Here is a 27,945-nt window from a genome sequence, read left to right on the forward strand (position 1 = left end):
TGAAAATGGCGAAATAGCTCAAACCGGCCAATTTCACTATGGCAAGAAACAGGCTGTAAAAATACCGACACTACTTCCAAAATGTGATCGATATTGGTCTTTCGGGTGAAATAACAAGATGAACCATTGTAACAATTACAGGTGAACTGAATTTGACCTTCTCGAATGTTCAATACACACCGGGCAGAGTACAGACGAAGGTTTTCCCGACTTTATGCTCATTAACTCCACTCAGCTTCCCCTTCATAAACAATCCGCCCCTTCTGTCCCACCCATTGAACTAAGGTATTAAGTGTTTTTTGTTCTTTGTGTTATGCTCCTGACATAACACAATGAAGAAAACAAAACATTTTGCAAGTTAGTGTCGCCCATCCCCGTGGGACATACTCCAGTTTAGAGTGTCGTGTCAAAATATCGCTTATCTGTCTGGTATAGGGTATTTGCTTCCAATGTAGTAATAAGCCAACTATTTTATTCGGACAAAGTTGTCTTTGAGGGGCCATTGAAAATGCCCAAATGACACAATAATGGCTGCTTGACTTACTTCAGGTTAAAGATATGACTTTATGAAGCGGAGTTATTAGAGTTTTGCGTTTGATAACTCGTCATGAAACTTCACGGTCGTGCCCTGCCACATGCAATGGTAAAATGTAGCTATCGCCACTGTGTCTATTATAATGTAGTCAGCTCGGATGGAGGTCAAGAACCACACTCCTCATAGTTTTTATATGAATATAAGAAAAACAAGTGAACCCGCATGAGCAAGCACTAGGCAATGAGAGCAAGCAAAAACTCTGTGGAAGGAAGAAAGCTTGACTTGAACTCAAGCTATGTGGGGCCATCTGCTTCTTCTGGTTCGGTTGAGATGGAGAAACACAATGGAGGGGCAGAGGGGAGAGAGAAAATAATATGCCGTTGAGGAGTACAGTGACCAGGGAAAGGATGAGAGAACAAAAGCCGTGTTAACCAAGTCCCTTTTTAAAACAGTATCCTTTTTTGTGCCATTTTTGTTTGGTCGTGTTCTATGACAAATAGATAGCTAAGTGAAATTAAATGGGTATAATGATGTTTTATGGGTATAATGACGTTTTCAAGTAGTGTGCATGACGGAAGAGTCTCAGAAAAAAAAACTTGAAGGCGAGACTGATTATGTGACGTCATGGAAGGGGCATCTGGGTGTCCTAATTGCACTTAGACAAATGGCCACAAGGTGTCACCTTGGGATCAACAATAGAATCTGTCTGGCGACCTGTTTTAGCTCTATAAAGCCAGGTGTGCCCTTAAAGGACAGTCTGAACTCATCGGTTTGCTTACATAACTGAGCAGCTGTTGCAAATGTCTATCTGATAGACTCTATCGGTATTTAAATAATCTATCTATCTATCTGGATAAAGTCAGGCGATGTGTTGCCTTCAGGGACGGTCTGATATCAAAGCTTTCATTCTTTGCACAATTGCGCATTTGTTACAAATGTCGTTCAATGTTAGGTTAAATTACCTCTTTTTGTATTTTCACAAACACTGATTGTACTGTATTCGGTTTATGTTCTTTTCTGAAATTATGTCTCATTGAAGCATAGTTGTTGTCCAAACTGGACATTCTAAAAAAACACACTAACATTTCAAATTTTGTGTAGAAAAAGTGTCAGCAAGGGTTTTTACTTACTTTACATTGCTTTTTTTCTCTTAGTCTTAGTTTGACTTTAGTACCTCAACACTTTGTTTTCATTAAAGCTTAACCCAAAACCAGTACGAACTGAACTGAAGTGGCATGAATGTCAGTTTACTCAGCATTGTGTCATCTGGTTTCTCACCTGCTACATTAGAATAGCAAACATGACGCCTTTTTGTATTTATTTATTACAACGTCACATTTACTGGAAAGGCGAGACACCTTGCCCCAGTCTTGTCATTTGTCACTAAAATAAAGAAAAGCTACTTCAAATATTGACACGAGCTGTCATGTTACCTGTGTAACCAAATGCTCAGTGAAACATCCCAAAGTCGAACACACTCAACGCTAGTTTCAAGTTGTTCAAATGACTAGTGATTTTCCCCGTACCATATAATGTTCAGTACATTAATTTAATCTCAGTGTGTTTGTGTGTGTGAGGTGGGGTGTCTCATAGCCAGCAGTCATCTCTGCTTCCCTAACCATCCTAAGCACTGACTGACTGACTGACTTATTTCCAACCTAAATCATCTTTTTTTCCCATGAAATTGTACTGAGGGCGGCACGGTGGTCGACTGGTAAACATGCAAGTTTATGGAACACTCTAAATTGTCCCTTGGGATGATTGTGAGTGCGGATTGTTCGTCTATTCTATGTGTGCCACGTGATTGACTGTCAACCACTTCAGGGCATACTCCACTTACTGCCCAAAGACAGCTGGGATAAGGCGACCCTTGTGAGGAAAAGTGGATTAGAAGGTGGATGGATGGATGGATGGATGGATGAAATTGTTCTGGTGCATTCCCAACAGTCCATTCTCTTCATTTCATAGCATTTCTCTTGGTTGCACTGCTTCCAGTATGTAGATGAGCAGGTTAGAATTCAGCATCACTGTGCTGAAATATCAGTCAAATCTGGACAGGGCCTTCAGAATCGGTAGTGGTGGCTGATGCAATTAACTATACTGTCCTGTTTCATCAACTGGATCGTCTTTAACCATTGAGATTTCAAATTTGTCCTCATAGCCCTCAAAGATGTCAACATTTTCAGTCCGCTGGAAGATGAATGAGAACTGCACCAGATGATGTACGCGGCACAGTTGCATGCTGTTGTGTTGAATTTTAGTATTATGAAATGGCTTGGAATTGTGACGTGATAGGATGTATTTCAAGGCACCACTGGATGTCTTTAACCCTCCTGATTTGTCACAGGCCAAACTGACCCATTTTGATTCTGACATGTACTGCACTAAATATTTATGAAATTATTCCGAATCATTTTACTAATGGCTATATAAACATTATTTAGAGGATTTTTTTTATCCCTCTCTGACATTTGGAATAATTAGATATTCCACAAGTCAGACTGACTGACTGACTGAAGTTTGGACTTTTTGCCAGACAATTACTGGACAAACAAAGGCAAACTAGCATTCGCGCTTAAGGACAGTTTGGAGTCTTCCTTTAATCTTACATCCATGTTTTTTAATTTTTGAATTTGGAGGAAGCACTCGATGAAAACACACACACGCACAGGAAGTACATGCAAACTCCACAAACCGAGATAAGAACCCAGAATCTCATAACTGTGAGGCAAACGTGCTAACAATGTGTACAACGATTTCAATTAAAGCGATGTTGTCAGGCTTAAGTGTAATCATCCAGAAGAAGCAGCTAAGTGAGAGCAGAGTGTGCCCGGGGGCTGACACGCCTCCAAAAAGGAAGGAAGGAAAGGGAAGAAGGAAAGGGAGGAAGACGCCTTCTCACACAACCTTGCAACATTGCGATCTTCAACACAAATTAAAGTCCCGCCTTCACTCTCTGTATATGCTTATCTCCATTCGCGCAGCAGTCTGTCAGTCAATTAAATAGCTCGTGACATCACTGAACGAGGAGTGGATGACGAGGAGGGGCGATATTCCAACCAGGAAAAAAAGCACCACCAGGAACGATGAATTACCCAATTTGACTGTCAATATTCAACACTTTGCGGGCTTTTTGGCCCCCGGAGAGAGCGTTTGGATAAAGCGCGCTTCCAAAGCGATGAAGTTCCTCCCGGCAGTTTTTTTTCTCGCTACAATTCCCGGGATGGCTAGCTCAAGCTAACGTTGCTCGCTAACTGCTTAGCTCGTCTATTTAGCCATCCATACCCCCCATAACTTATCCCATTATCATTTTTTAAGTGGGGAATTCTTGTTTTTTTATGTGCAACTCGAGTGTTTGGCTTCGGGAGCTCGACGACGTGAGTGTGCGGTAGATGGACGGGCTGACGGGAGGCGGTTGCTACCTCTGCGCGGGCGTGAATCGTCGGGGTCTGGGCGGCTAGGCTTGCGGGTGGGCTCCGACAAATGTGGCAGGGGCGGTCAGCACTGTCCCGCTGTCTCCGGGACACTAGTGTTTATTAAAACAATTTTTTGGGGTGTGTGCGCGTGTATAAGTCGTTCAGCTTCCACGACTGAGCAGCGGTGCTGGGAATGATTAAAAAGGTGTTGGCACACTGGGAAAATCTTTTTTTAAACACCCCCCATGTTTAGCTCGTTGCTTCTAGTATATATATTTTTTTACAAATAAAATGGTCTTGTACACCATTTAAAACATCGCTTTCCCCTTGTATTCGTCCGACAAGTCTGTTTTTTTTTCTTGCAAACTGCGAATTTGCATACGACTTAAGTCTTAAGCTGTCAAATATTTTTCACCGGCAACGAGCAAAGAAAGTAGCAAGATCCCATTCGAACGAACGGGATTCCATTGACTTGAGCTTGGAGAGCCATTCCGGAGCCCGGCGCGACCCTCCCCCCCTCCCCCCTTCGTCTGTCAGGCAGGGCTTTTCTGGCTCATGCGGTGATGACTCTTGACTCCATGATGGCTTGTTGCCTGAGTGAAGAGGCGAAGGAGTCCAAACGGATCAACTCTGAGATCGAGAAGCAACTGCGGCGGGACAAACGGGATGCCAGGAGGGAGCTGAAGCTGCTATTGTTGGGTAAGCATAATCATCCTATAACCTCGTAACAGAGGATCCAAAATGGTCAGTTTTCATGTCATGTCGTGTCAGTACACCTTGTGGTATGCAAAACATTGCGTCCGCTTGTCAAATTGTCATTTATCCGACTGGCTTGTGAATATGCAAATTTGTGGCATATTGTGATCTGGATGACCCCACATGTCATCAACAAGTTGATACAGTTGATAAGAAGACTGATTGTGGTCTGTATCGCCATTTTAAGTGAACTGTTCCAGTGTGCGACGTGTTCAGTCATTTGTCCTCCTTTGTTTTCCATGGCTGCTAGAAAATTGCCCTAGTTTCTACAATAATCAAAGTACTGTAGTTTACTGTCTTGTACACTAAAGGAAACGTGAGTTCAGGCCAGGATCGTTCAGACAGAGGTCACCAAGTTCTTTTCCGCAAAACAGAAATGGAAATCGTGTTTGGTTGTTTGAGGTATAACCTCTGTTAATGGTCCATATTCTGCAAACCAAAATGTATATATCGGTGATTTAACATTATGGTTTTATAGGTTAAGTTTATGATAAAATGAAGGCAAATTACCTACAGTATATGAAAGGCATTTTGTCAATACTTTGACTAGCAGTCTTAAACGTTGACTTTGATAACTTCACAAAATTCTCCTCAAAAGGTGTGCGGGTAAAATTGAATCATAAATCAAATTCTGCCAGTAATGCAAATAAATCTGTGGCTTTTCCACTTCAATTTTTCCATATTTCATGAAACGGATATAAACAAGTGGACTCCTCTTGAACAGTGATTTTTCTAAAAAAAAAATAACCCGCGATGGCTAACTTTGTCTTGTAACAAATGTTATCGTGATCATCCTGTATAATATTTGTCTCATTTTATTAGCGTTTTCAATGTTTTTGCCACGTTATTGGATAAAGATTCATTGTGAACCGCTCCAAATAACCATGTCGCAGCTGGTTGCTGTTGTATTTTGTTTTTGTATAGTGTTGTTGGTTTCTGTAATTGTCATGTGATATTCTTGGTCTTAAAAAGTGTATTACCGTATTTTTTGGGACTATAAATCGCTGCATAGCACCAGTCAAAAAATGTAGAAGAAAAAAATGTACATTGCCATAGTTGGTACATGTGTTTGGTGTTTATTGTAATTTGCATTGAATTATTGCTAACGTCTGGTCTGACGTGCATTTACGAGGACTGTAATCCTTTTGCGGATTGTATTCTCCTTGATATTTAATGGGGGGGAAAAATGTAATTGTAAGGCTTGAAAAGGTCGGGGGAGGGGGGTAACCCTCAATGAGGTGACTCACAGTACACATTTTGTTTCTATATTCCGATTATGATGACGAGTCATCTGGCAAATTGAAGGAAGCACATAGAGCCCTCTGAGTCCTGAGCCTCTTAATCCAGATACCATCTTGGATTAAAACTCCAGTGCCGACACTTTGTTCTCAATGAAATGGCATTCCACCACTCACGTGTGTAATACCAAGAAGCATTTGAATTGCCTGTAGCTTTACTCATTTCATCACTGAATATAAAGTCAGTCTGAGCAGTAAAATCTGCACGAGTTGGCTGGGTGGGTAAAAGAGTAAAAAGTACAAAGTGTCACCCTGTCTCCTTTGAACTGTAAACGTATCAGTATGTGCAGATGCTAATGAAACAAGTCACACTTCGTAGCCTTCAATTATCAGTCATTTTGTCTCGTTAAATTTGGAGGAACAAAGCCTGGCGTAGTTGCAAGTTGCAACCAGGTGGTCACGCAGAGGATGCAAAAAGCCTCTCACGCAGAGAGCCCGCAAAATTGCTGCATCTGTCATCGCGTTTGCAGAGCCAATATTTCCCATAATGTTCCATAATTCCTGTACACAGTACAGGAATTATGGAATTATGCACACACTGGCCGGATCATGCCTTAAATACGACACACTAATACAGGGCGCCCTCATACATTTCGGTGGACCCAACATACGAAGTTTCCGAGTTGCGAGCAGCCCACATTAAGTCGTTTGCACAAGAAGTGGTGCTCATTGTCGCACTTACTGTTTTTCATTCTTTTGTTTCAATCAGGGTTTTTTCTTCATACAAGTATTTGCTCTAATTATGAGTTAACTAAGGATGGTAAAGACTTTTTTTTTTACCCCCCAAACCGACACCAGTATCAGTACTCGACTCTTGAGAGCTCATTGTTACCAACACCAAGTTAACAGGTGTGCTTAACGTGGTCCCAGACAGAATTCTGTCAAAAATCTACACGATCACCCAAACACTTAATTTTGGCATGGCACAATGCCATGTCAATCTTGGCTTAGCTCAGCCGTTAGCACGGCTTCTCCATCTTCCTTGGTCATCCGAGTCATGTGAACAACACTTTTCATAATATAAATGCTATAAATGATGCCTTGATTACCGACTCAGCAATGTGTTAAATGCACTAGTAGCCAGCCGGAGCTTGTTGCTAGCTACCTGGTGCGGTGTAAGTAGTACCATATTTGCCTCAACCTCCGGCTGCTGCTGTGACGCGCGTGCGACCAGACCAGCAAAGATTTTGATTTGACCGTCTCGGCAGTTAAATCTCAGTTTTGCGATTTCATGTTGTGATGAGGCGCAAACCTGCTTTGCAAAACTGCTTATTTTGAGCCTTGTTTACAGATTGGTCAATAAATTCTGGACCATGGGAGCTGTTCAGAACTTGGCTCTGAAGCTGAAGGGTTCCAAAACTGATTCATTTTTGGAGGGGTTCGGGTGGCTCAGGATGGTGATGTTGCTTGCAGTCCCTAAATCAATCCATAAATGCAGCTAGAAGCTAGATAGTCTCCAGTTATCACTGACGTGGATTTTGATCATTGTGCCCTAAAAATTCAGATCTAAACAGAAGCTCTCCCAGGTAAAAGGGACCAAAGAGTTGCCATGTGAAATTGGTTTTGTGGGGAAAAAATGAAATGCTAAACCTTTCTCGGTGGTTTGTGCTTCTCATACCAGTCTTGCTTTCTTTTCTATGGCCATGTGAACAGAGGAAAAAAAACTTTTTTTTCTGGGAGGAGAGCACGACCAAAGGTGGTTCTGCAGTAAGGGAGGAGCGTGTCCGTGTCATTGATAAAATGAGGCGCAGACTGGAAGGTGGACATTTGGAGCACATTTGGGAAGGTTGATTAAAATCTAGACCAAAACTACAGAGCTTAAATTTTGAGGACTGACATGTTATCAAATTAATTTGTTTAATAAAGCAATTTTTGTCACTTATATTGGTTGCAGTCATTTTGGGTCACCCTGTAAGAGGGTGATTATGTCGTTTGTCACTTTAAGATCATCAAAATTAAGATAATATTTCTTGTCTTCAACGGTGGGTAAATTCTTTTTACACTTGTATGAATATAAGCAAAGTCACCTGCTGTATCCGACCATTATGATGCAAATGAGGCCTTCAACATTTTTATTTGACATTGTGTTATTTTTTGTCACTAATTGAAGATGTTAGCACTTTTTGGAGTGTTAAAACTGTTGCGTAATTTGGTTCTACACTTAAAGTATTTTGGTGGCCACCACATATTTCCACTTCTCAAATGTGCGTAAAATGAAAGTCAAATGACATCTCCATCAACTTTCATGTTTGAATAATTGTAGCCCATTCATGAAAAATCGAGTGCGTTAGTTATCAGGCTTTGCCTAAAATTGTCTTGAGTGCTGTAGACAAAATGATGTCACCGAAGAGCAGACCAGCAATGAACCGATGGGGAAAGAAATCATTGACTGGCATCATTAATTGAAAGGCAAAGTGTGCCTTTTTACATTTATATTTGACACAGTGTATTCATACCGACTCTGAGCATCTGTCATGCACATCGTGCGGCTCAAACAGGTTGGTACATCTGGGTTAATGAGTGTTTGTTTTGAGGCAACACCCAAGCATGTTGCATGAATGGAGCCAGCCTATGGCCATTATAATCCTAAATCTTCCAGTAAGCCCAGGACGTATGCTCTGTTTGTTTGATGGCCTGGAATATCGGTAGCTGCTGAAGTTAACACAAACCTCTCAGGAGCTGCGCACTTGTTGAGCACGGTGAAATGACCTCCAAAAGATTTTTGAGCGGTGGGTTTCATGTACGGGTTATTTGGTGCCACGTGCTCTGTTTGCATTCCCAAAGGTCGGGGCCACTCGTGAAAAATGTCGTTTCACAGCGTGGTAATAAGGCATGTGTTTGTAGTCGTGCACTATTTGTCTGGCAGCTCTGTTGGTTGAGCAAACCCATATTGACACACCCTGACTTTCAGCAGATATGTGTCAGACTTAGGGATGGGTACTGAGCCCCGGTGGTAAACTAGCCCCAGGACTGTCTTTATAAAAAAAAAAACTGCTCTGTCGATGATCTCCACCCTTAACGGTTCCCTAAACGGTCTTGGAGAAATTACACAAATTCATTTTCGATTGATTTAGGTGATATGAATGTGGTTTTGGAACCTCTATCTCTCTGATGTCGTTTCGAACTACCGATGAAAGTAATATGTTGGTCTCAAGGTGCCTGTTCACAATCGGAGGTGAACCGTCTAGCGCCAACTGTTCATTAATTCCCTTCACTATGTCTCATGCCCCAGTTCCAGCTCTTGCAAAAACAGCCCCCCACCCGAGTGTGATGGATCCACTGTCATTTTTGACTGTCGGTTTGGTGTTCTTTTGCGGATGAGTAATGTTTGTGCCAAATGTACCGTTTGGAATTACCGCCAAAAAGTTAAACCTTTGGTTCAACGGATTGTCACGAATAGTCCAAAACCCGTGACATATTATGCATGTTTGAGAAAGAAAAATAATACCAGAACCGCTCAGATCTATTTTGGATTCATCAGAAGGGGGAGTTTTTGCATGCGTAGCCTCTCATTCAACATGGGTTTGTAAGAGGGTGTGCACACTTGTGCAACCACAGTAAATTTTACACCCCCTGCCAAAGATTAAGAACATGTTTAATTGAGATGCACGGGTTGTTCATGGTGGGCAAACAAACCAAATGGAAATTTGCGTTGGCCTCATTTATTTCTTTCTCACAAAACCCTGGCTTGGAATGGCTGGGAACATGGCGAATAACATGTTAGAATTCCTTTTTAGACCCTCAAAGTTACTCTTCATTGTTTGAGAGATGTTGAAAATGTCCTTTGGGAAATCCGAGTGGCATTGGATTAAGTTGCAACCAAAACGGGACAAATAATTTAATTGTAAGTTCTCAAGAAGGAAAAGTATGCAAGGAATTTTTGGTGAAAACTGCATCCTGTGGTGTGCTCTCGCAATTCGCACGCTCTGTAGCCTCTTTTACACAAAGATCGCCCCCAAATTGCCACGTCACAGCCGTAACGGAGGGCTCTTAACCGACTTTGCCTTTTTACACATAAACCAGAAAAGTGGGATATTGACACAGCTGTGTGTGTGTTTGTGTTTTCTCACCGAGATTCAGCATCCTGCAATCTGATAATTAGACGCATGACAGCGTCAGGATCTCTTGTGACGTGTCCGTCCGACAGCGTTAAACACAACAGGACGGGAGAAGTGAATGTGGGGGTGTTGAAGTTTAAAACCTTGTTGCAGAACACCCTCGCACGCTTGTGCTGTCCAGCCTCCAAGACAACATTTTTGAAAAAGATAATTGTGCAGAACGGTTCTACTTGATACATTCATATTCTCTATTGATGCTTTTACATGCTTGGTAGTGAAAGTCGATGCTGACAATGTGTTCCAGATAGAAGCAGGAATGGCTGTTAGACGATTCAGGTCTTCCACCACATGTTGTGTGAGCAGGCTAGCGTGACATCACATAGATGCACCCCTCCCCATTAAAAAAAAAAAAAAAGATGAGGGCTGTGGATATCCCTAAAGACGGTGCGGCCTGCTGAAGTTGAGGATGAGGAGAGAGGAGCGTTGGCGCAGAGCGCCAATGCGCATTTGGAACCGTGAGTCGCCACTTGGAATTGAAATGGATTTCCATGGGACAGGAGACGTGAACCAATCTCTTTTTTCGTCAATGGATGCTACAGCTTCTTGTTGACTTTGAAACTTAGCTTGTAGCCGACGTGTGCACCTTTAGAGCATGACGTCTCTGATCCACTGGTTAAAGGACACTTTGATTCGCTCCTCTTTCATCTCAAACTGCTTCAAACAACAAAGCGTGGGATGGAAAAGTGGTTCGGACTGCACGACTGTCCGTGTTTTGTTATGTGTTGTGTTTATTATTTTACTTTATCTTAACTGTTTTGTTAAGCGCTTTGTTACAGCTGCCGCTGTTGTGAAAGCGCTATATAAATCAGCATGTATTGTATTGTATTGTAGAGACGATGCACACTCTCTCCTATGATGACATTGGAAGTTATACAAATTAGGGCCGCAACGAACATTTGTTTTCGTAATCGATTAATCTGCTGAATAATTAAAGGAGAAATACATTTTAATTTCCATCCCATTCTTCAAAAACACGATATTATTTCAAATTGACAGTGCAGAAAAGGCACAAATGCTCATTAATTAGGATTCACTTGCAGTTTTAGTCTGTAACATCCATCAGAAAATCTGCAAAAGTGTTTTTCCAAGTCAAAGTGATATTGCAAATGTCCTATTTTGGAAAAAACAAACAAACAAACAAACCAAAAAAAACAATCAATCAGTTTGCTTTAACAGAGGACTCCTGAAATGTATAAATATTTGCTCTTGTGGCTGAAATTCTAAGTATTTGGAATTTAAAAAAAAATCTGTCCAGGTCCCAAAATGAATACATTCTCAAAAAGAATTATAGATTAATTTCACAATCCATTAGTTGTTGATGAAATTATTAATCATAGTACCTCTAATACGAATAATGCAGACACTTTTTTTTGGGTCATCTGTATATTGCCACAGCCTTTCTTATCTTCTCCATTCTTACTTTATGATAGCCACCGTTCTTCATTTCCTACATTTGTCCCTTAAGGTTTTGTCTCAGCTGTCTTACATGGTGGGAAGAGATTTGGAGGTGGCAAAGTCACGCTAACATGGGAAATTAATTTGTTCACCCACGCCCTCTTACTATGCGAGTGCAAATCCAAGCGCGGTGTATTTACAAAGTTGAATATTATAAATCTATCATTTTCTATTATTTGACAATGGATGATTGCTCCCGGAATTGTTATATTTATTTATCTTTTTGGCGGGGGGGGGGGGGGGGTGATCTTTTATAATTAAGTATAGCATGTGCTATGGACTCCATCCTGCATACTTTGATTCACCACTGAAAAGATTGTCACGACAGGTCTTAATTTATCATAAATATTGCCGTTATTTGCTGAAGTACCCCTAATGTAGGATATGTTTTAATTCTTGTCAACAGAGACCGGCAAAAATATGCAAGTTTCAAGTACACATTTAATAACCAAAGACAATTTTTGTCGGAGCAAAGTTAATGAGTTGCTGGATGATCCTTGCATACTTGTGACTCGCCTACAGGCGGTAGACAAACCTGCCCGAAAAGCACTTTTTAGTTTAAAATGCTTTATTTTCCCCTGTCATGGCTAGGTCTGGTTTCCTTCAGGCAGAAAACAGGTTCACTTCCTAAAAGTGTTACTGGAAAAGTCCCCGCGGGCGAAAAGGGCCACTTGACAGCCATTTAGTTTCTGTACAGGGAGAAAAGCCCCCAACCAGCCTTGCTAGCACTGAGCTAGAGTGGCTATAGCTTCCTGTTTGATGTGCTTGGTTGGGAGTGTTAGGGAATCATTTACTGAGCGTGTAAATTTTTTTTGGTCACATTTTGCACCTCGCCACTCTCTTTACTTTTCAACTTGGGTCTCTCACGCTGTGCTCCTGGTTATTGATCTTCATGTAAATCATCACTAAAATGTCGGTTTTGCCCTCCAGATAGCCCTGCCCAATGAATGGGATTCGTTTCCAGTTTTTTTTCTTCCCCCTAGCGAGTTAATGCTTAATTTCATTGGCTGAATGTTTAATACAATAGTTGGTGGGAATCTTAAGATGCCTACGTGGGTTTACTTTACTAGGTATTACCAAATTTGATTGCGTTGCTGCTTATTCGTGTTATTGACACTTGTTTTCGGCTTGATTTTCACGCTTTCATGGATGGATAGCCTCATTTTTACCATTGGAGTTTATTTTATTATATATTACACAGCAGTTGACCTGTATTATGTTCATATTTCTAACGCCCTTCCCTCTAAAACTCTAAATTGGAACATTTTCTAACACCTTTTAAGGTAACATTTTTTTTAACACTAGTCAAGGCAACGATTTTCTGAGCAATATGTTCTGTGTGCCCCAGCTCGTCTAAACGCGATATTCAGATTGCTATTGCGCTAGAAGAATAAGAATTAAACCCATTAATCCACCGTGTTCATTAATTTTAACATTGTGCCACCCTCTACTGTCAACTGGAATTGACGTCAGAATGCCTTGTGACTCGCATTGTCAATGTCGTGTGACCAAACCTAGAATGCAGGTGAGCCGTGAAGTTCGGTTTGCGAACTTGAGGGCAGTTAGATGCTAATTTCAGTTGACGGCAGAAGATGGTGTTCACGGATAGTATCATCTTTTTGAAAATGATCCTAGAAGCATTTATCCAAGAGGGGTGTCTTTTTTTTTCTCCCCTGAGAGAACTCTTTGAGTGTTCTCAGTTATACCAAGTACTGTACAAATGTACAGATAGCATACAGTACAGAACATTGTACATGTCGTGACATAATGCTCTTTATGAATGCGTCTGTCATCATGTACATTACACTTTTTGACCTCCATGCAAAGTATGGACGGAGGGGAAAAAAAGCCCTGCATGTTTGCCTTATTTTTTTCTTTGATAGACCTCCTTGGAGTGTACTCAGTTATACCGAGTACTGTACAAATGTACAGATAGCATACAGTACAGAACATTGTACATGTCGTGACATAATGCGCTTTATGAATGCGTCTGTCATCATGTACATTACACTTTTTGACCTCCATGCAAAGTATGGACAGAGGGGAAAAAAAGCCCTGCATGTTTGCCTTAGCTCCATGGAGACATGACGAAGCCTATCATCCAGTGTTGTCTGCCATGTATTTATGAGTCCGGAGCTGGGGTTGCCATGGGAACTAGCATGAACCCTAAGGAGCAGCACCAGTGAATGTACAGTAGCTTGACCGTGAGAAATGCTTCTGCTGACTTTTACACTCATGCACAGGAACAATGGGATCTGTTGAACCAAGCTCATCATGCCTCCAAGAAATTCCACTTTTATGTGTTTGGAGATTGAGTCGCCAGGCCAGACAGCTAGAGGAGCAGAGAAGGTCGATTCGATGTAGTGAAAGACATGAGAGCAGTTGGCTTTGGAGAGGAAGAAGCAGAAGAAAGACTTGCCGTAATTTCCGGACTATAGAGTGCACCTGATTATAAGCCGCGCCCACTACATTTTTAAAGGAAAAACATTGTGTACACACATAAGCCGCACTTGTCTATAAGCCGCAGGTGCCCATATTGTAACATGAGATATTTGCAATGAAAGACTGTACACAGAAAGAGGTTTCAACGTTTAATAACATACCTCAACTTTTCTTTGCCTGTAACGTCGCGGCATGGCAGCAGGAAAACAGCTGATAATCACATATCTGGTTTAAAAAAACGAAAAAACAAGAAAAGGGCACTGTTACCTGCCGTAACACTTGGTCAACCATTTCTTCATTAGGCTTTCTACCATCCACAACAATGTCTTTTGGGAGGGTTTTCTTTTGGCATATATAACCAGGTGAACAATACTCTGACTGTTATTGTGAATGCTGCCTCGTTTGATAAATGGAGAATTGTAACTTTAAAAGGAGCGTGGCAAATCTCGTGAGACTCGGACCAGGAAGTGAAGTGAGACGAACGCTGAGCTGTCCTTATTTAGTACCTGATGTATCTGCAATCGGCATTGTAACCCAGCTGAGTAAAGTATCGTCGTTTGGGAGTTTGAAAGGTGTCACACAGTGGGTCGTGTAAACGGCTCAGAAGCAAGGAAGAATAGTTGTTTTCCCACGTGTTTTGGGCACATACAACATGCCGGAAAATGCACACCAGTCACTTCTGTTGTCTATTTTTGTATACGTTTCCATTTGTTAGTCCCATTTGACATATCTCAGTCTTTTATTAATGCTACACATTTTCTATGTTGAGTCGGAAATAAAGCCGTAGACCTGTGTTAATAGGCACCATGTCCATTTTGGAGAAAATGTAATACTTTTAAGTGCACCTAAGGGTCGTGAAAATACGGTAGCTGAAGGCTCTTCTGTGGATAGATGATGATGCGCGTTACTCTTCACCCGCCTACTGGTTTGGTTCAGCAGGGTCAAAAGATGTCTTAAAATAGTCGCACATACGTACACAGAGCCGCAAACACAGGTGATCTCACTTTTGTTTTAGACCACGTGAGAGCCCAAACAAATATTGATTGTTACTCTCATCGTTATCTACACACATGCTCTTACGAGGCAAACCCACTTTGGCTGACCTACTTATCTGCACTTTTCTGCGGTAAATTGAACTGAGAACATAATATGGTATGTATGGATGGAGCCTTTGTTTGGAAGCCATTTCGCCCACACACACACGTACGAGAGATAATCATTTTATATTGAACTTCAACTAACCTTGAATCCCTCTTACAAAGTCTGTAAAAGCAAAAAAATGCTTATGCCCTAACTGTTCGTGTTTCTTATAAACGGTGCCGCCGCAGAATCGGGGCAGGAAGTCAACACGGCAAGTTGCCACCTTTTACGGGTCGTATCAGAGCCTAAACAGAGGCTGGACCATGCCTGAATGAAAGAGAATGCCAGGAAGGCAAAGTTATAAGTGACAAGTTCACACTCACTTTCCCTGTTATGTTGAAATCAATCGTCGCTGTCGGCATTTTGACAACACACAGTTTTTTGTCATGCAAGTTAGCATCTAATTATCTGATTGTGGGATGCGATGTCTATACCTTGTCCCTGCGTTAATGGATTAGTAAGTAGTAGGGGTGAAAAACGATTAATCAAACAGCTCCAATAATGTTGATGACAGAAGTTGAAGCAAAATCTCTGCTTGACATTTATCATTTTACCACACTGACTGTTTACTGCAGGCTGATGATCCACTCCATGTGGAAATAAGTTTTTGCGATGGCAGTGAGCCAGGACTAAAGAGTCGGTGATATAGAGAGAACGTCCAGTTTGGGATCCTGTCACACTATAATGAGCCTACTGCAAACTCCAACTTACGTACCGCAATGGCATGTCTACAATCACAAAGTTTAAGGTATCAGTGTTGGTTAATATAGCCTCCCTGCTCTAGTCAGACTGTATTACAAAGCCCCCACAAGCGGTCAGGGATAGACACAGTAACCGGTGCACTCAGTTACTTTATTGAACCAATGGTAACAAAATTAACACGTCATAAACGTATTCATCCAGGAGCTCTATGGCTACATCTCATGCATGCACTCAACAGCATGCAGACTGGCTAACAGTTAGCCACTTAACAGCCAGTCACAAAACCCGAGCTCACGACAGCCAAATCAACTCAGTCGTGCACTGGTGCCGCCCATGTCACTCACCAGGCCAGGCCCCACTGCTTTAAGCAAATGGGATAACCCGTCGAACAATGGATTTTCAAAATGTATTTCATTTTACAAGTTCAATTCACATCCAATAAATTGATGGTGTAGAATATTCGGTAGAATATTTGACTCTAAAAATATTTGATAGCCGCAGCCCTGGTTTTAATGAAGCAAGACAGACTTCTTTTTGCACTTTTTTTTCCCCATTACTTTTTTTACATACTTTACTTTTCAGCCAATGTCTGACAATAAATGTGATTAAATTACCCACCCCACTAGATTTCACCGCTTAAATTGAAATACAATCCTCAATGGAATCGTGTTGTTTTACTTTGCTACAAATGCTATCCAATACAGCTGTCATATTTAGCGGTACTTTTGCTTCAGCAGCTCTCCACACACAAATAACAGTGTGCACGCTGGCAGTATTTATTTATTTTTTAAAGTCTGTTACACAGACAGTTTGGCATGGAGGGCTTGGACTGATGCCCGAGGGCGTGATGGTGCAAATTCCTTCACAGTCGTGTGTACCAGCGCCAGGATGGAGGTGGGCCACTGAGGTCATCCTGTCGCTAAGTACGGCAGCGTTTCAACCGCACAAATTCACATGGCATCAAAAGAAGAGCAGCTGTCTGACTCGCAGGGTCAGCTTACTTCGCACAGCTCTTTATGGACTCAATTTTGTACTTGAGTTTGCGCTCCTTGACAGAAATGTCATCGTGTATGAACATGTGGTTGTGTGTGATTTTCCCCTCATACTTCCCAACAGGAGCAGGGAAAGTGTTTCACGGAGCCCCGCTTATGGTCCTCGTTTCAGTTGTGATCCTCTTATTTCTTCCATCAGGTACTGGTGAGAGCGGCAAGAGCACTTTTATCAAGCAAATGCGAATTATTCACGGCTCGGGCTACACCGATGAGGACAAGAAGGGCTTCACCAAACTGGTCTACCAGAACATCTTCACGTCCATGCAGTCCATGATCCGGGCCACCGAAACCCTCAAGATACCATACAAGTTCGAACAGAACAAAGTACGTCCTGTTGAAAAGTCCCACTTTTAACTCGTTTGAAATTGATGCTGTTCAATTACAAACTCAAATCAGTTGTATTACGGACACAAACAAACAAACAAACAAATAAATAAATAAAAACATGCCTATACTTTAAGAATTATGTCCAAATTTACGAGGAAAGGTATTTTTTTGTTTTATGAGTTTTATTTTCTCGAAGAAAAAAGGTGCAATGCAAAACTAATTATTTACAGTTGCAGGTTTTTTTTGCACATAAAAGTTGTCATTTGAGAGTCAAAGTCTTACAAGAATAGTAATATTTTGATGAAGTGAAAAAAAGATGTACATCAATGGTCTTTTTTTGTGGCAATATTATTCAGGACTGCTTATCTTACTAGGAAAGAAAGATGTAACGTTACAAGAACAATTAATTTTTTTCAATACGTCATTTTTTGAGATCTAAATTTGGAAAATGAGCATAAAGTTTTGTTTTTGAGGCAAAAGTTGTGATAATACCAAAAAAAAAAGTTTTTATAAGGGACGTAAGGAAGCAGAGAAGCATATCGGCTTCAGATCATTAAATAAAATAATGACATACATCAGCATCAAGTCATTATCAGTTTTATTACTTTGAAATGTTTATGCACACGTTTTGTCTGTTCTGAAGCAACAAAAAAAACATGAGCATGTTCTAAAACAGTTTTTACTCCTCAAAAACACAACTAAAATATAGTATGAAAATAATTCTATCATGAACAATAATTTTTTTCGGCCTGGCCCACTTAACTCCTTCGCTCCTTAGAAATCCACAATGAGTAGTTATGATACTGAACTTAATGCATCACATGCATTAAAATAAATAATGAAAACGCTCTAAGCATCAATCAAATATTTACACGTTCATGTAGTTTGCATTGAGACTAACAGTTACTTAGTTTTAATAAACAAAGAGCTGCCAACTTTGGATATTTAATGTAATGTTGACGATGGACCAAAACCAAAGGCCTTTTCTCCGAGCGTTGTATTAGCATGACCCATTTTTGCCATAGAACAATGCGCAGCTGGTGCGCGAAGTGGACGTGGAGATGGTGACGTCGTTCGATCAGCCGTACATCGGCGCCATCAAGATGCTGTGGGCTGACCCTGGCATCCAGGAGGCCTATGATCGCAGGAGAGAGTACCAGCTCTCGGACTCCACCAAATAGTACGTCTGTCTCTTTTATTGCCCTCTCTTTTCAAGTGTACTTCAGAAAAGCGCCCCACGTCCAATGCTTAAAGGGGAACTAAACCCAAATGGTTTTATTTTGAAAGAATATTTTTTATGTGCTACTTGTAGAGTCCAAAACAAGGTACTCTGATTAATATAGCTATTGTGGACCAAGAACTCAATGGGCAATGTGCCATTTTGGCAATAGAATGTTGGGATACAAACCTGAACAATTCAAGAGCAGTCGTTGCTAGCCATCGTTGGCCGCCATAAACTGGCTTGATAATTCGATGTGACTGATGTCGTTCCCGAATATTTACCATATCTGTCTCGCGGTGTTGGTAAATAAAATGGTCAGAAAGGCCTTTTTAGTTGCATTAATTTTGCGGTATTTTTAAAATAAATTTATGTATTCGTTTTTTGGTATATATTTTAATTGATTTATCACATTTAATAGGTGGTTCATGTGTTTTTGTATAGAATAAAACAAACGTGACCGTTTATTTAATGCAATAATTATTAGAACGATGGAAAAAAAAGATATCAGAATGAAGTTGTTAAAATTGAGTGTGGCAGATGAGCACTAAAGTTTGCCCACCCATGTTTTGGATTGTTGCATGACACTCACCAGCCACATTATGTACACCTCTGGAATCTATTGAGATCTTAACACAGCATTAGCAATCTGCATGAGGGAGACAAGATATTCGAAACAGCTGACTGTGTGATGCGGTGCAAAGTGACACCACGTTCATGAACATACAGCATGTCCCAAAATTCCAGAAGTATCAATTGAACAGATGTTAGTTAGGCCGTCAGTATTTGACAGCTTAGGCTTTGCAGTTTTTATATGCATATCCTTCCCTTGCTCGGGGCTCACCAGCTGACAATGGGGCAGTGTTTCAAAATCATCAACTGGAAAAGTTTTTCTGTCCTCGATTGCAGGTCAGTGCCAATTTGAGAAGCTTTATGGCCATCACAATACTTAAACGTGTAGTACAGTTTCCGCAATCCATGACTGGTTCTCAAAACAGGATCTGTTGTTGACAAACCATGCTGCAGGAGGCCTGCGACTACCACCACTGATGAAAACAAACTTCGATTGCACGCACTTGGATTTGCTCGACGTGCTGTATATCCTTCAGGCAGATATGGAACTCAGCATCACCAAAAGCTATTTGCAATAACGGCGCTAGACGCCGTATCTCCTCTTGCCTTCTGGGTGACACGCGGCACAAATCATCATATCAATTAAGAGATGTTTTGGGCATTCTGAAAACTCAAATAAATATCTTTTCTCACTCTTTTTGCTGTAGTGGTAGACCACCAGGACTTACCAAAGCTCAAAATGTGATTATATCTGTTATTATGCAATAGTAGGAGACATTTAAGTGACATAAATATTCACAAAAGTCAATGAAAACACCATGTCATGCAGGGGATGTTTGAAACAATTTCAAATGTAAACAAGAGCTGTTGTTCACAAACGCTGCCTATCCATAATAATTGGGTGCAGAAAAACATTTTGCCTCTTATCCATCTACCGATAAACTGCTATCATGGACAGAACAACGTACCAGCTGGGAATTGTGCAACAAGGGCAAGGGCTTCCAAATATTGAGGTCAAAACTGTCAAATGCTGAGAGCATCTGTCCGAGTGATACTAGAAACCAAATCAAAAATAAAAAGTCAAGAGTTACATTGGAGGTGTACCTGATGTCGTGTGTCCATGATGTGTGCCTCCTTGTCATATGTTCCTCCCCCCCCCCCAATTCACAGTTACCTTAGCGATTTAGAAAGAATAGCGACGTCGGGGTACGTGCCCACTCAGCAGGATGTGCTGCGGGTTCGAGTGCCAACCACCGGCATCATTGAGTACCCGTTTGACCTGGAGAATATAATCTTCAGGTACTGGTGGCCCCGAGCGCCTCCCACGACGTCTCTGGTTGGCCCGGTCGTGAACCGCCGACGCCGCTATCGCCATGAGCTAGCTTCAGGCTGCACGTAAACGCATCCCTGATGGTGACCTCCCAAAAGACGAGAGTCCAGGCCTACAGTGCATGTCAGGAGGTTGGCATGTTGTGTAGCAAATTGCTCATGTTCGAGTCAAGCTTTTTCAAAGAGTGAAATTCTGTCTTTGGGAGCTACCATCACGGATGAAGCTGAAATTCTTTTGGGGGTTCTGGCACAAAATTTCATCTAATCCCCTTGTGGTGCTCGGGAATGTTTCCTTTGGTTACATCTAAACTGATCCACTTGCTTTTTGGAGGGTTTGTGTGCTATCTGCTCTTATGCTTCCCTTTCTCTTTCCTCTCTCTCTCTCTGTCGTTTCTTTTGCTCTCCATCCTGTCTCCAGCTATCTTAGCGATCTGGATCGTATCGCTGAATCTTCCTATCTACCCACCCAACAGGATGTGCTTAGGGTTCGAATCCCAACCACTGGGATTATAGAATACCCTTTCGACTTGCAAAGCATCATTTTCAGGTAGACCAAAGAATTGCACCGCTTTGACTAACTCCAGCCCGCTCATGTTTGCATTTGATGAACAAATGGCATGTCGATGACACCGAGAGCATGTCTAACGTCCCTCCAATGAGTCCATTGCACTTCTCGATGCATACTGATACCTTGACTTACGAGTTTATTTCCTTTCTTGACATAGCTAATATTTTGATGAATAATGCGTTTTGATGAAATTATCTGCTTTTTTGCTTATGTGCTTGATATTGTAAGGCATAAATGTGAGTGTTTTTTTTGTGGTCGTCCGTGGCTTATTGTAAAGATTTTTGATGACAACTTTGTGTTAAAAGAATATTGGTATCTAATACTTATAATTCAGACTTTAAACGCTCTGGGATCTTCATTTGTGCAGGTTTCTGTGGTCTCGGTTAAAAATAATGATATGACTGATTGTTCAAAAAAAGTAATGGGCAGATAAATCGATTATTGGTTGCAGACGTGTGTGTGTGTGCATGCGCATCTCTCCACATTATGGTTTGATACAGTTTCTGATATGTGGGGTGTGAAACGATTAAAGGATGGGTAGATTTTGGTGGACCAATAGGGCATGATGCAATTAATTTTTTGTCATTCTACATATATGTGAATGTGCTTGTCATTAAATGTGCCTTAGATATATCTATTTATGACTCGGTATAGCTATATAAAATAAATATATATGTGCATACATGTACTAAAATTCAATAACCGAAATCAAATCTCACAATCTTAAAATTCATTGAGTTGCAACTGGATTTATGTTCCGTCAGTATTCGCAAGCTTGCCAAGAAGAGACAACAGCCCATTTTTGTGCTTCTGTGCTCGAAATCCTTTCAACATTTGGCCCACTAACAGTCCAGCTGCCATTCCATAGAACAGCTTCCATTCCTTGCTCCTGCAAGACAAGAGAGAAGCTAGAAATGGATGTAGCGAACAAGAAAGAGTGATTACAGTAGAGTGCAAATCGATTGGAAGCCATCGTGTCCGCCGCCTCCTACGCTTGGCAAGGCTGGAAATAACTGCAACGTGGTTGCACTCAAGAGCTTCCCGGGCCGCTCCGCTGCAGCGAATCTGAGAGGCTTCGCTCGGCCCGGCTGCTGCTGCTGATGGTGACTCACTACACGCTCTCAATGGCTTCGCGTTTATTGAAGAGGCCAGAAATACAAACATGATTTGGGGAGGGACGACAAAGCTATCGGGCTGTATTCACTGAAGCACAAGATTGTTTAGTTGCGTTAATATGGAGCATGTTACCCGCAATCCATGACAGTAACAAACACACATATACGCCAATGATGACTTCCTGCTCTTTTTAATTGGCTTTGAAGATGTCATTTCTCTTGGCTCATCCAACATAGGAGGGGAGTCTATCTTGTAAGTGGGTCACTCATTCTCGCCAGAGGATGAATAGGAGGGAGTCTGATGTGGAGTTATTTGAGCCAGCTTGTTGTTTGCCGCTTGTTATTGATTTCCCCTTTGTGATATCGTCAAAGTTTTTTTTTCTTCTTCTACCTGTTCAAGTGTTAAATGATGATGGGGAATCAAATGAACTTCTCATCCATTTTCTATAGTGCTTGTGCTCGTTGCCCATAGGTGAGCAGTAGTGTTGTGACCATTGAGATCTGCTAGCACAGCTAGATACCATCTGATAGGCTATGGAAGCCTTTTCTTGTAAGCAGTCAGTTTTTTTTCTTCACCCTACCTCATAGACCAGTCTTAAGGAACATAGAGTAGATTGTTGTCACACCTAAAAACGTAGCCAGTACTTTGCGACGTACTGACTTTGAGCAGTCGGCGGGATACACCCTGCAGGGCTCAACCATTCATAAATAGGCAGACAGACTTCATTTGTAAGAAAATGCTTCCGTTTTGCTACGCTGCACTGTCGCCCAGATGTAAAAAAAAATCCGGCACAGCAAGTTCTTGAGAGCAAAAATCTGTCATTTCTTTAAAGGTTGCTGTAGGTAAGCCACCACGACCACTTATCTGTCAATGGCTAACTATGATGTGGAGGATGATTTTCAAAAAGATTAAAATCAGAGCCAAATGGTTCTTTGGCAGTACAGTTGTCAGGGTTTTTTCCCCCCCTTCCTGGGATCAGTTATGTTTTGTCGTGGTCGTTGAATTTTTAGGCCATATACTTTTAGTGGTACCTGGCATGAAAACAAAGTGATTTTTTTTTCCTGTGTACATAGAACCGCAAAATATAAACATACACTGTCTCTGTATATATATATTTTTGCATTGTTTTCTGTGCTATTAACATGGTAATCACCAACCACTTGATCCAAATCTTCGTTGAAAGATGATGTCCTTTTGCATCTCGTCATTTCCTGCATGATAAGCGCTTCCCTGTCTTGAATTGGAACACATCTTTGGCTGGTGGCTCTGTTGCCACTTTTCCCTCAAGATTTTCAGTCACTGCTATGTTTAAATTCAATTGATTCGCTTCATGTGAGCCCTCAAGTTTCCTTTGATTGACACTTCATCTGTTTCATCAATGCATGCGCCTCTCCACGTCATTACTATTACGATATATCTACAGCGAAGCTTTCTTAATGTTATTTTCTGTCGTTTGCTTCCCGGCGTCCCGTTTCAGGATGGTGGATGTCGGTGGCCAGCGGTCGGAGAGGAGGAAGTGGATCCACTGCTTTGAGAACGTCACCTCCATCATGTTTCTGGTGGCGCTCAGCGAGTACGATCAGGTGCTGGTGGAGTCGGACAACGAGGTGAGAGATGTCATACAGACGTGAGTCGAAGCAAATGTTTTGGAGAAGTATCGTCTTTCCTGGCAATTCCAATCTACTTTCACAGCCCGCGCAGTTGACTAAAGTGCTGTACACAGCGGTGAAATTAACACACACACCAATGAGCAATATTTTCCTTGATATTTTTCCTTCACAACTCCACGAGTTAGTCTGATTATTATCTTTTTTATTTTTATAAATACATTGAAACTTGACCGCTGTGGTGGTGGTGTTGAGGTGTTTCTGAGTAACTAAGCAGTGTTTTGGCATCAGTGTGTGCAGGGATTAAGCTGGCTGTGTTGACAGGTCTGAGACAAAGGCCTCCGACCTTGCACACTAGTCAAGCCCTTGATGCTTTGCTTTCACATCCCTCCGATTTTGTCACAGCACCTCACCGGCTCTCTTTTTGTTGTTATTAGCCCTCACTACATTTCTTGTGTCTACAAGTATTTGAAATGTGGGAAGTGTTTGGGTTGAATTGCGAGTGTTCTACAGCAGTGTTTGTCTTCAGATGGGATACAAACATATTGATTTAGATTCTGAACTTTTTTTCCCCCCCCAATGATAAGAAAAAAAATGGCAACTGTGTTCTCACTTGTACTACTTATTGTGTGTACTCCAGATGACCAACACAGCAAACCACACACAATAATTGTTGCGCTACCAAGATTGACCTGTGAGAGGCAGCATGGTTCCACGTGGTGTCCAGACTGGCAGAAAAAAAAAAAAACAAATGTTAGTAGTAGTAGTAGTAGTAGTAATAAAACTAGAAGAAACTACGCAAACTATTAGCTTCGCTTTTAACTATTTTGTTAAAACATAGTGATAAATGACCTGCTCGACACATTATCTAAACACTCAACTATTTGCTCCTCTCCTGGTGTTTGGTTAAAGCACCAACTTCAGCAAACTTTTCAATTGGCTATCATTCCCATTTCGTGTCCCATTTGAAGATTTTGCTTGCCAAGGGGGCAATGCTTATATTTAGTTGCAGAATCAATGTGTGCGCACCATTTTAATTACACACATACCAAGATTCACTATCATAAATATTGAGCAGATTTAACATTGACGACTGTCGGGTCGAATCACTCGCAACACACCCCGAACATCAGGATACTCTCTGAGTGATATGATAATCAGGTCTTTGACAACTTTGACCGGAGGAGGAAAAATGCAGATTCTGATCAAAATTCCTCAAATTAGGTCCATGTGTGTTAATAACGTGTTGCTGTTCTGGGTTCCAATTAGTATTTTTGTCATCCTCTCACTCTCCTAACCTTTTGTGCATTTCCAGAACCGCATGGAGGAAAGCAAAGCGCTGTTCAGGACCATCATCACATATCCTTGGTTTCAAAACTCCTCTGTCATCCTCTTCCTCAATAAGAGGGACCTGCTGGAGGAGAAGATCATGTACTCTCACTTGGTGGACTACTTCCCGGAGTTTGACGGTACTGCTTTCTTCCTTTGAATGAAGTTACATTGGCTGTTTAGTTGTAGGTGTCGGGACATGCCAATTTCCTGATTGTGAGCATGTCCCTATTTATGCTTGTATGGACATTACAAACGCTAAAAAAATATCAAAACATTTTGGTGACCTGTGCAAAGATGAATTTTGATCATATAGTGACACCATGTGGCCAGAAGGGGATCTACACTAAAATAGCCCCTGACTTCCACCAATTGGAGTATTAGGTCCACACTGAAATGAAATCGTCCAGAATTAAGCCATATTCCATGCAGAATAACTTTGACGTTCACTCGTTAAATTTATGGCTTTATTCTCTTTCATGCATACAATTGCAACTTCATTCTCACGTGTTTTTCACTGAACTTTTTCTCAGTATTACGTTGTCGTAACCATACGACTTTATGTCACACATTTATTCTCTTAACATTACAAGTGACTCGCTTTAATATTGGAACACAAACATTTCGTCTTTGGGAAATTGCAGCTGTTTTTGAGACAGATCTGATCAGTTGATCAAAGCTGCAACTGTTTTGTATTTTATGCAAAATTGGTTATAGGGTGTAATGCCAATTTGCTCACCAATCAATGATGTCATTGATCAAACCCACAAAATAAAACAATACAGCAAACACAATCAGTTTTATTCCAGGAATGTTCATTATCGCCATCGTTAAAAGTCCCAAGATTTCCCGGCATACAGTTGTACTTTTTAAAATAATTATTTATTGTATTTTTGTTTTTAAACATGACATATAGCGTGCTTATTTTTTTTTATCTTTTACCAGGCCCTCAGCGTGACCCATTGGCAGGTCGCGAGTTCATCCTGAAAATGTTTGTGGACTTGAACCCGGACAGCGACAAGATCATCTACTCGCACTTCACCTGCGCCACCGACACGGAGAACATCCGCTTTGTCTTTGCTGCCGTCAAAGACACCATCCTGCAGCTCAACCTCAAAGAGTACAACCTGGTGTGAAGTGCTCTGTGACAGAGAGAGAGAGAGGAGAGAGAGCAAGCCACACACACACACACACACACTCTCATCCACTTCTAGAACATACACATTTGCATGGAACATAGTCATCCGCTTCGCTCCACACTCGCTATCTCTTTTTTCGGGTGTCTTGTGTTGCTCATCACAGTGTACACATCACATGAGCCTTTCTATGGGGGGATTCATGGTTGAACCGACAGTACTATATTATCAGCAGTGCTTGTGTGTCACAGGGTGGCCCATGTCAAAGACTTTCCGGTTCAAAGGGCTCTCTCCTCTCCCTACTTGTGTACACCGTGCATTCTGTACTCGACTACAGTGTGCTCATATTAAAGAATATATCAGTTGGGTTTAAAAAAAAAGTAATGCCCTCCAATCCGGAGCGCACCTGCTCTGTCGAATGTAAATAGTTTTGCTTACACATAGATGACTTATCTACTTTTTGCCTACTTTGTAATTACAGTGGCTACACTCAAAAGGATTGTAAAACCCCCCTTTGCCCTCTTGGCGTTTCAAGTGTTAATACCCCTTTAAGACAGCACTACCACTACATTTACTGCGAATCGTTCCACAGTTGCGTTGCCAAATTGACTCCACATTTCAGTTTTTTTTTTGTAAATAGAAATACTGTACAGTATGTTGCCAGTATTCCCTTAGTGCAGCAGTGGGAGTCGGTCTGCCATGCAGTTCTCTGCCTCTTGAGACGTGCTAAATTTACGTGGCGCGCCGGCGAGAGCAGGGGATTTGTCTCTTCTATTTCCGTAAGTAGTGCTTTCCTATGAATCTCGAGTTTATTAGAGTCCTGTGACCACATGATGCAAACTCAAATTCGAAATTGAATTTTGTCAATCTATCGAGTGCGACGTTTCTCAAACTTTGTTGTACATTAGAAAAACGTCTGATGGCATACCACCAAAGAAAAAATGTCATAGCAAGTACAGATACTGATTAGATGAGCACAAAGCTTTTATTCCGTTGCATAAAAGGCAAAATGTGGATACACAGTTTAATTGTATTTTCTGTCATCAAGTGGTAAAGCATTACGTTATTGTGCCTGTCACTATACGTCACCGACATAAGTGGATGAATAACAATGTATGATTTGTAGAATATAAATGGTGTTAAAAAATTCATGGAATTGGCACAGTGGTTTGGATTTACTGGTCTAGTATACGTGGTTAAAATTTAGGAGGAGTTTGTTTAAGGACTTCCTGGAAAAAAAGCTAAATAATTTTGAAATGCCCACTTTAAACCCATAGAAGCATAGACTTGCAATTTCTTGAATCACAAGCACCCCCCTAATGACTAGGCCTAAATTCTTGACACTCTTAACTTGTCATAAACGTGCCTACCAAATGTGCATTTTCACCAAGATCAAAGGAAAAAAAGTTGAAGATTTCATATTAACTTTTATTTTATTTTTTTTAAGGGGGGCAAGCCCTAGCAATTTGTTTGAATTAGTAATTAAGAATCCAACCTAAAGTGGTCCTTTTCCTCCATGTATTAAATACTTGAGACCAATTGATATTTTTTTAAATGCTTTAATAATGTAGTATTGCTTTTACAAACCTTTTCAGGTTTTAATTACTCGTAAATATTTGCTATTCACGGTCAGGCTTGGTCCCGATCCTCCATGAATACTGGGGTTCACCGTACTGCCATAGCAATCTGTTTATGGCATAACAATCCTCACCTTTAAAGGGGGAGTCAAGTCAAAAATTGTCTTTACAATAATATAAACTGTTTTATTCATCTCGGGGGGGGGGGGGGGGGCACTATCTCTTGTACTGTCATTTGCCACCGGCTGAA

The 27,945-nt window shown here is 41.2% G+C and overlaps 1 protein-coding gene across 2 annotated transcripts; it reads left to right on the forward strand.

The window, feature by feature from the left end:
- Positions 1-3,533: 3,533 nt before the first annotated feature.
- LOC127606451 (guanine nucleotide-binding protein subunit alpha-11) lies at positions 3,534-26,498 on the forward strand. Of its 2 annotated transcripts, none has more exons than XM_052074855.1 (7): positions 3,534-4,650; positions 17,054-17,238; positions 18,267-18,421; positions 20,204-20,332; positions 23,524-23,653; positions 24,969-25,122; positions 25,928-26,498. In XM_052074855.1, the coding sequence occupies exons 1-7, from the start codon at positions 4,515-4,517 to the stop codon at positions 26,116-26,118; spliced, it is 1,080 nt and encodes a 359-aa protein (XP_051930815.1). In that variant the 5' UTR covers positions 3,534-4,514; the 3' UTR covers positions 26,119-26,498. The 2 variants fall into 2 exon arrangements, with proteins under 2 accessions (XP_051930815.1, XP_051930816.1); XM_052074856.1 differs by lacking the exon at positions 20,204-20,332 and adding an exon at positions 20,781-20,909.
- Positions 26,499-27,945: the final 1,447 nt, after the last annotated feature.

This window comes from Hippocampus zosterae, chromosome 8, assembly GCF_025434085.1.
Source record: "Hippocampus zosterae strain Florida chromosome 8, ASM2543408v3, whole genome shotgun sequence".
Lineage (NCBI taxonomy): Eukaryota > Metazoa > Chordata > Actinopteri > Syngnathiformes > Syngnathidae > Hippocampus > Hippocampus zosterae.

Bases quoted from the DNA above. Each gene is read 5' to 3' on its own strand.
- LOC127606451 (XM_052074855.1), top strand. From the start codon at position 4,515: ATGACTCTTGACTCCATGATGGCTTGTTGCCTGAGTGAAGAGGCGAAG. The intron at 17,239-18,266 runs GTACGTCCTGTT...TTTTTGCCATAG, and splicing joins ACAAGTTCGAACAGAACAAA to AACAATGCGCAGCTGGTGCG. The intron at 23,654-24,968 runs GTGAGAGATGTC...GTGCATTTCCAG, and splicing joins TGGTGGAGTCGGACAACGAG to AACCGCATGGAGGAAAGCAA.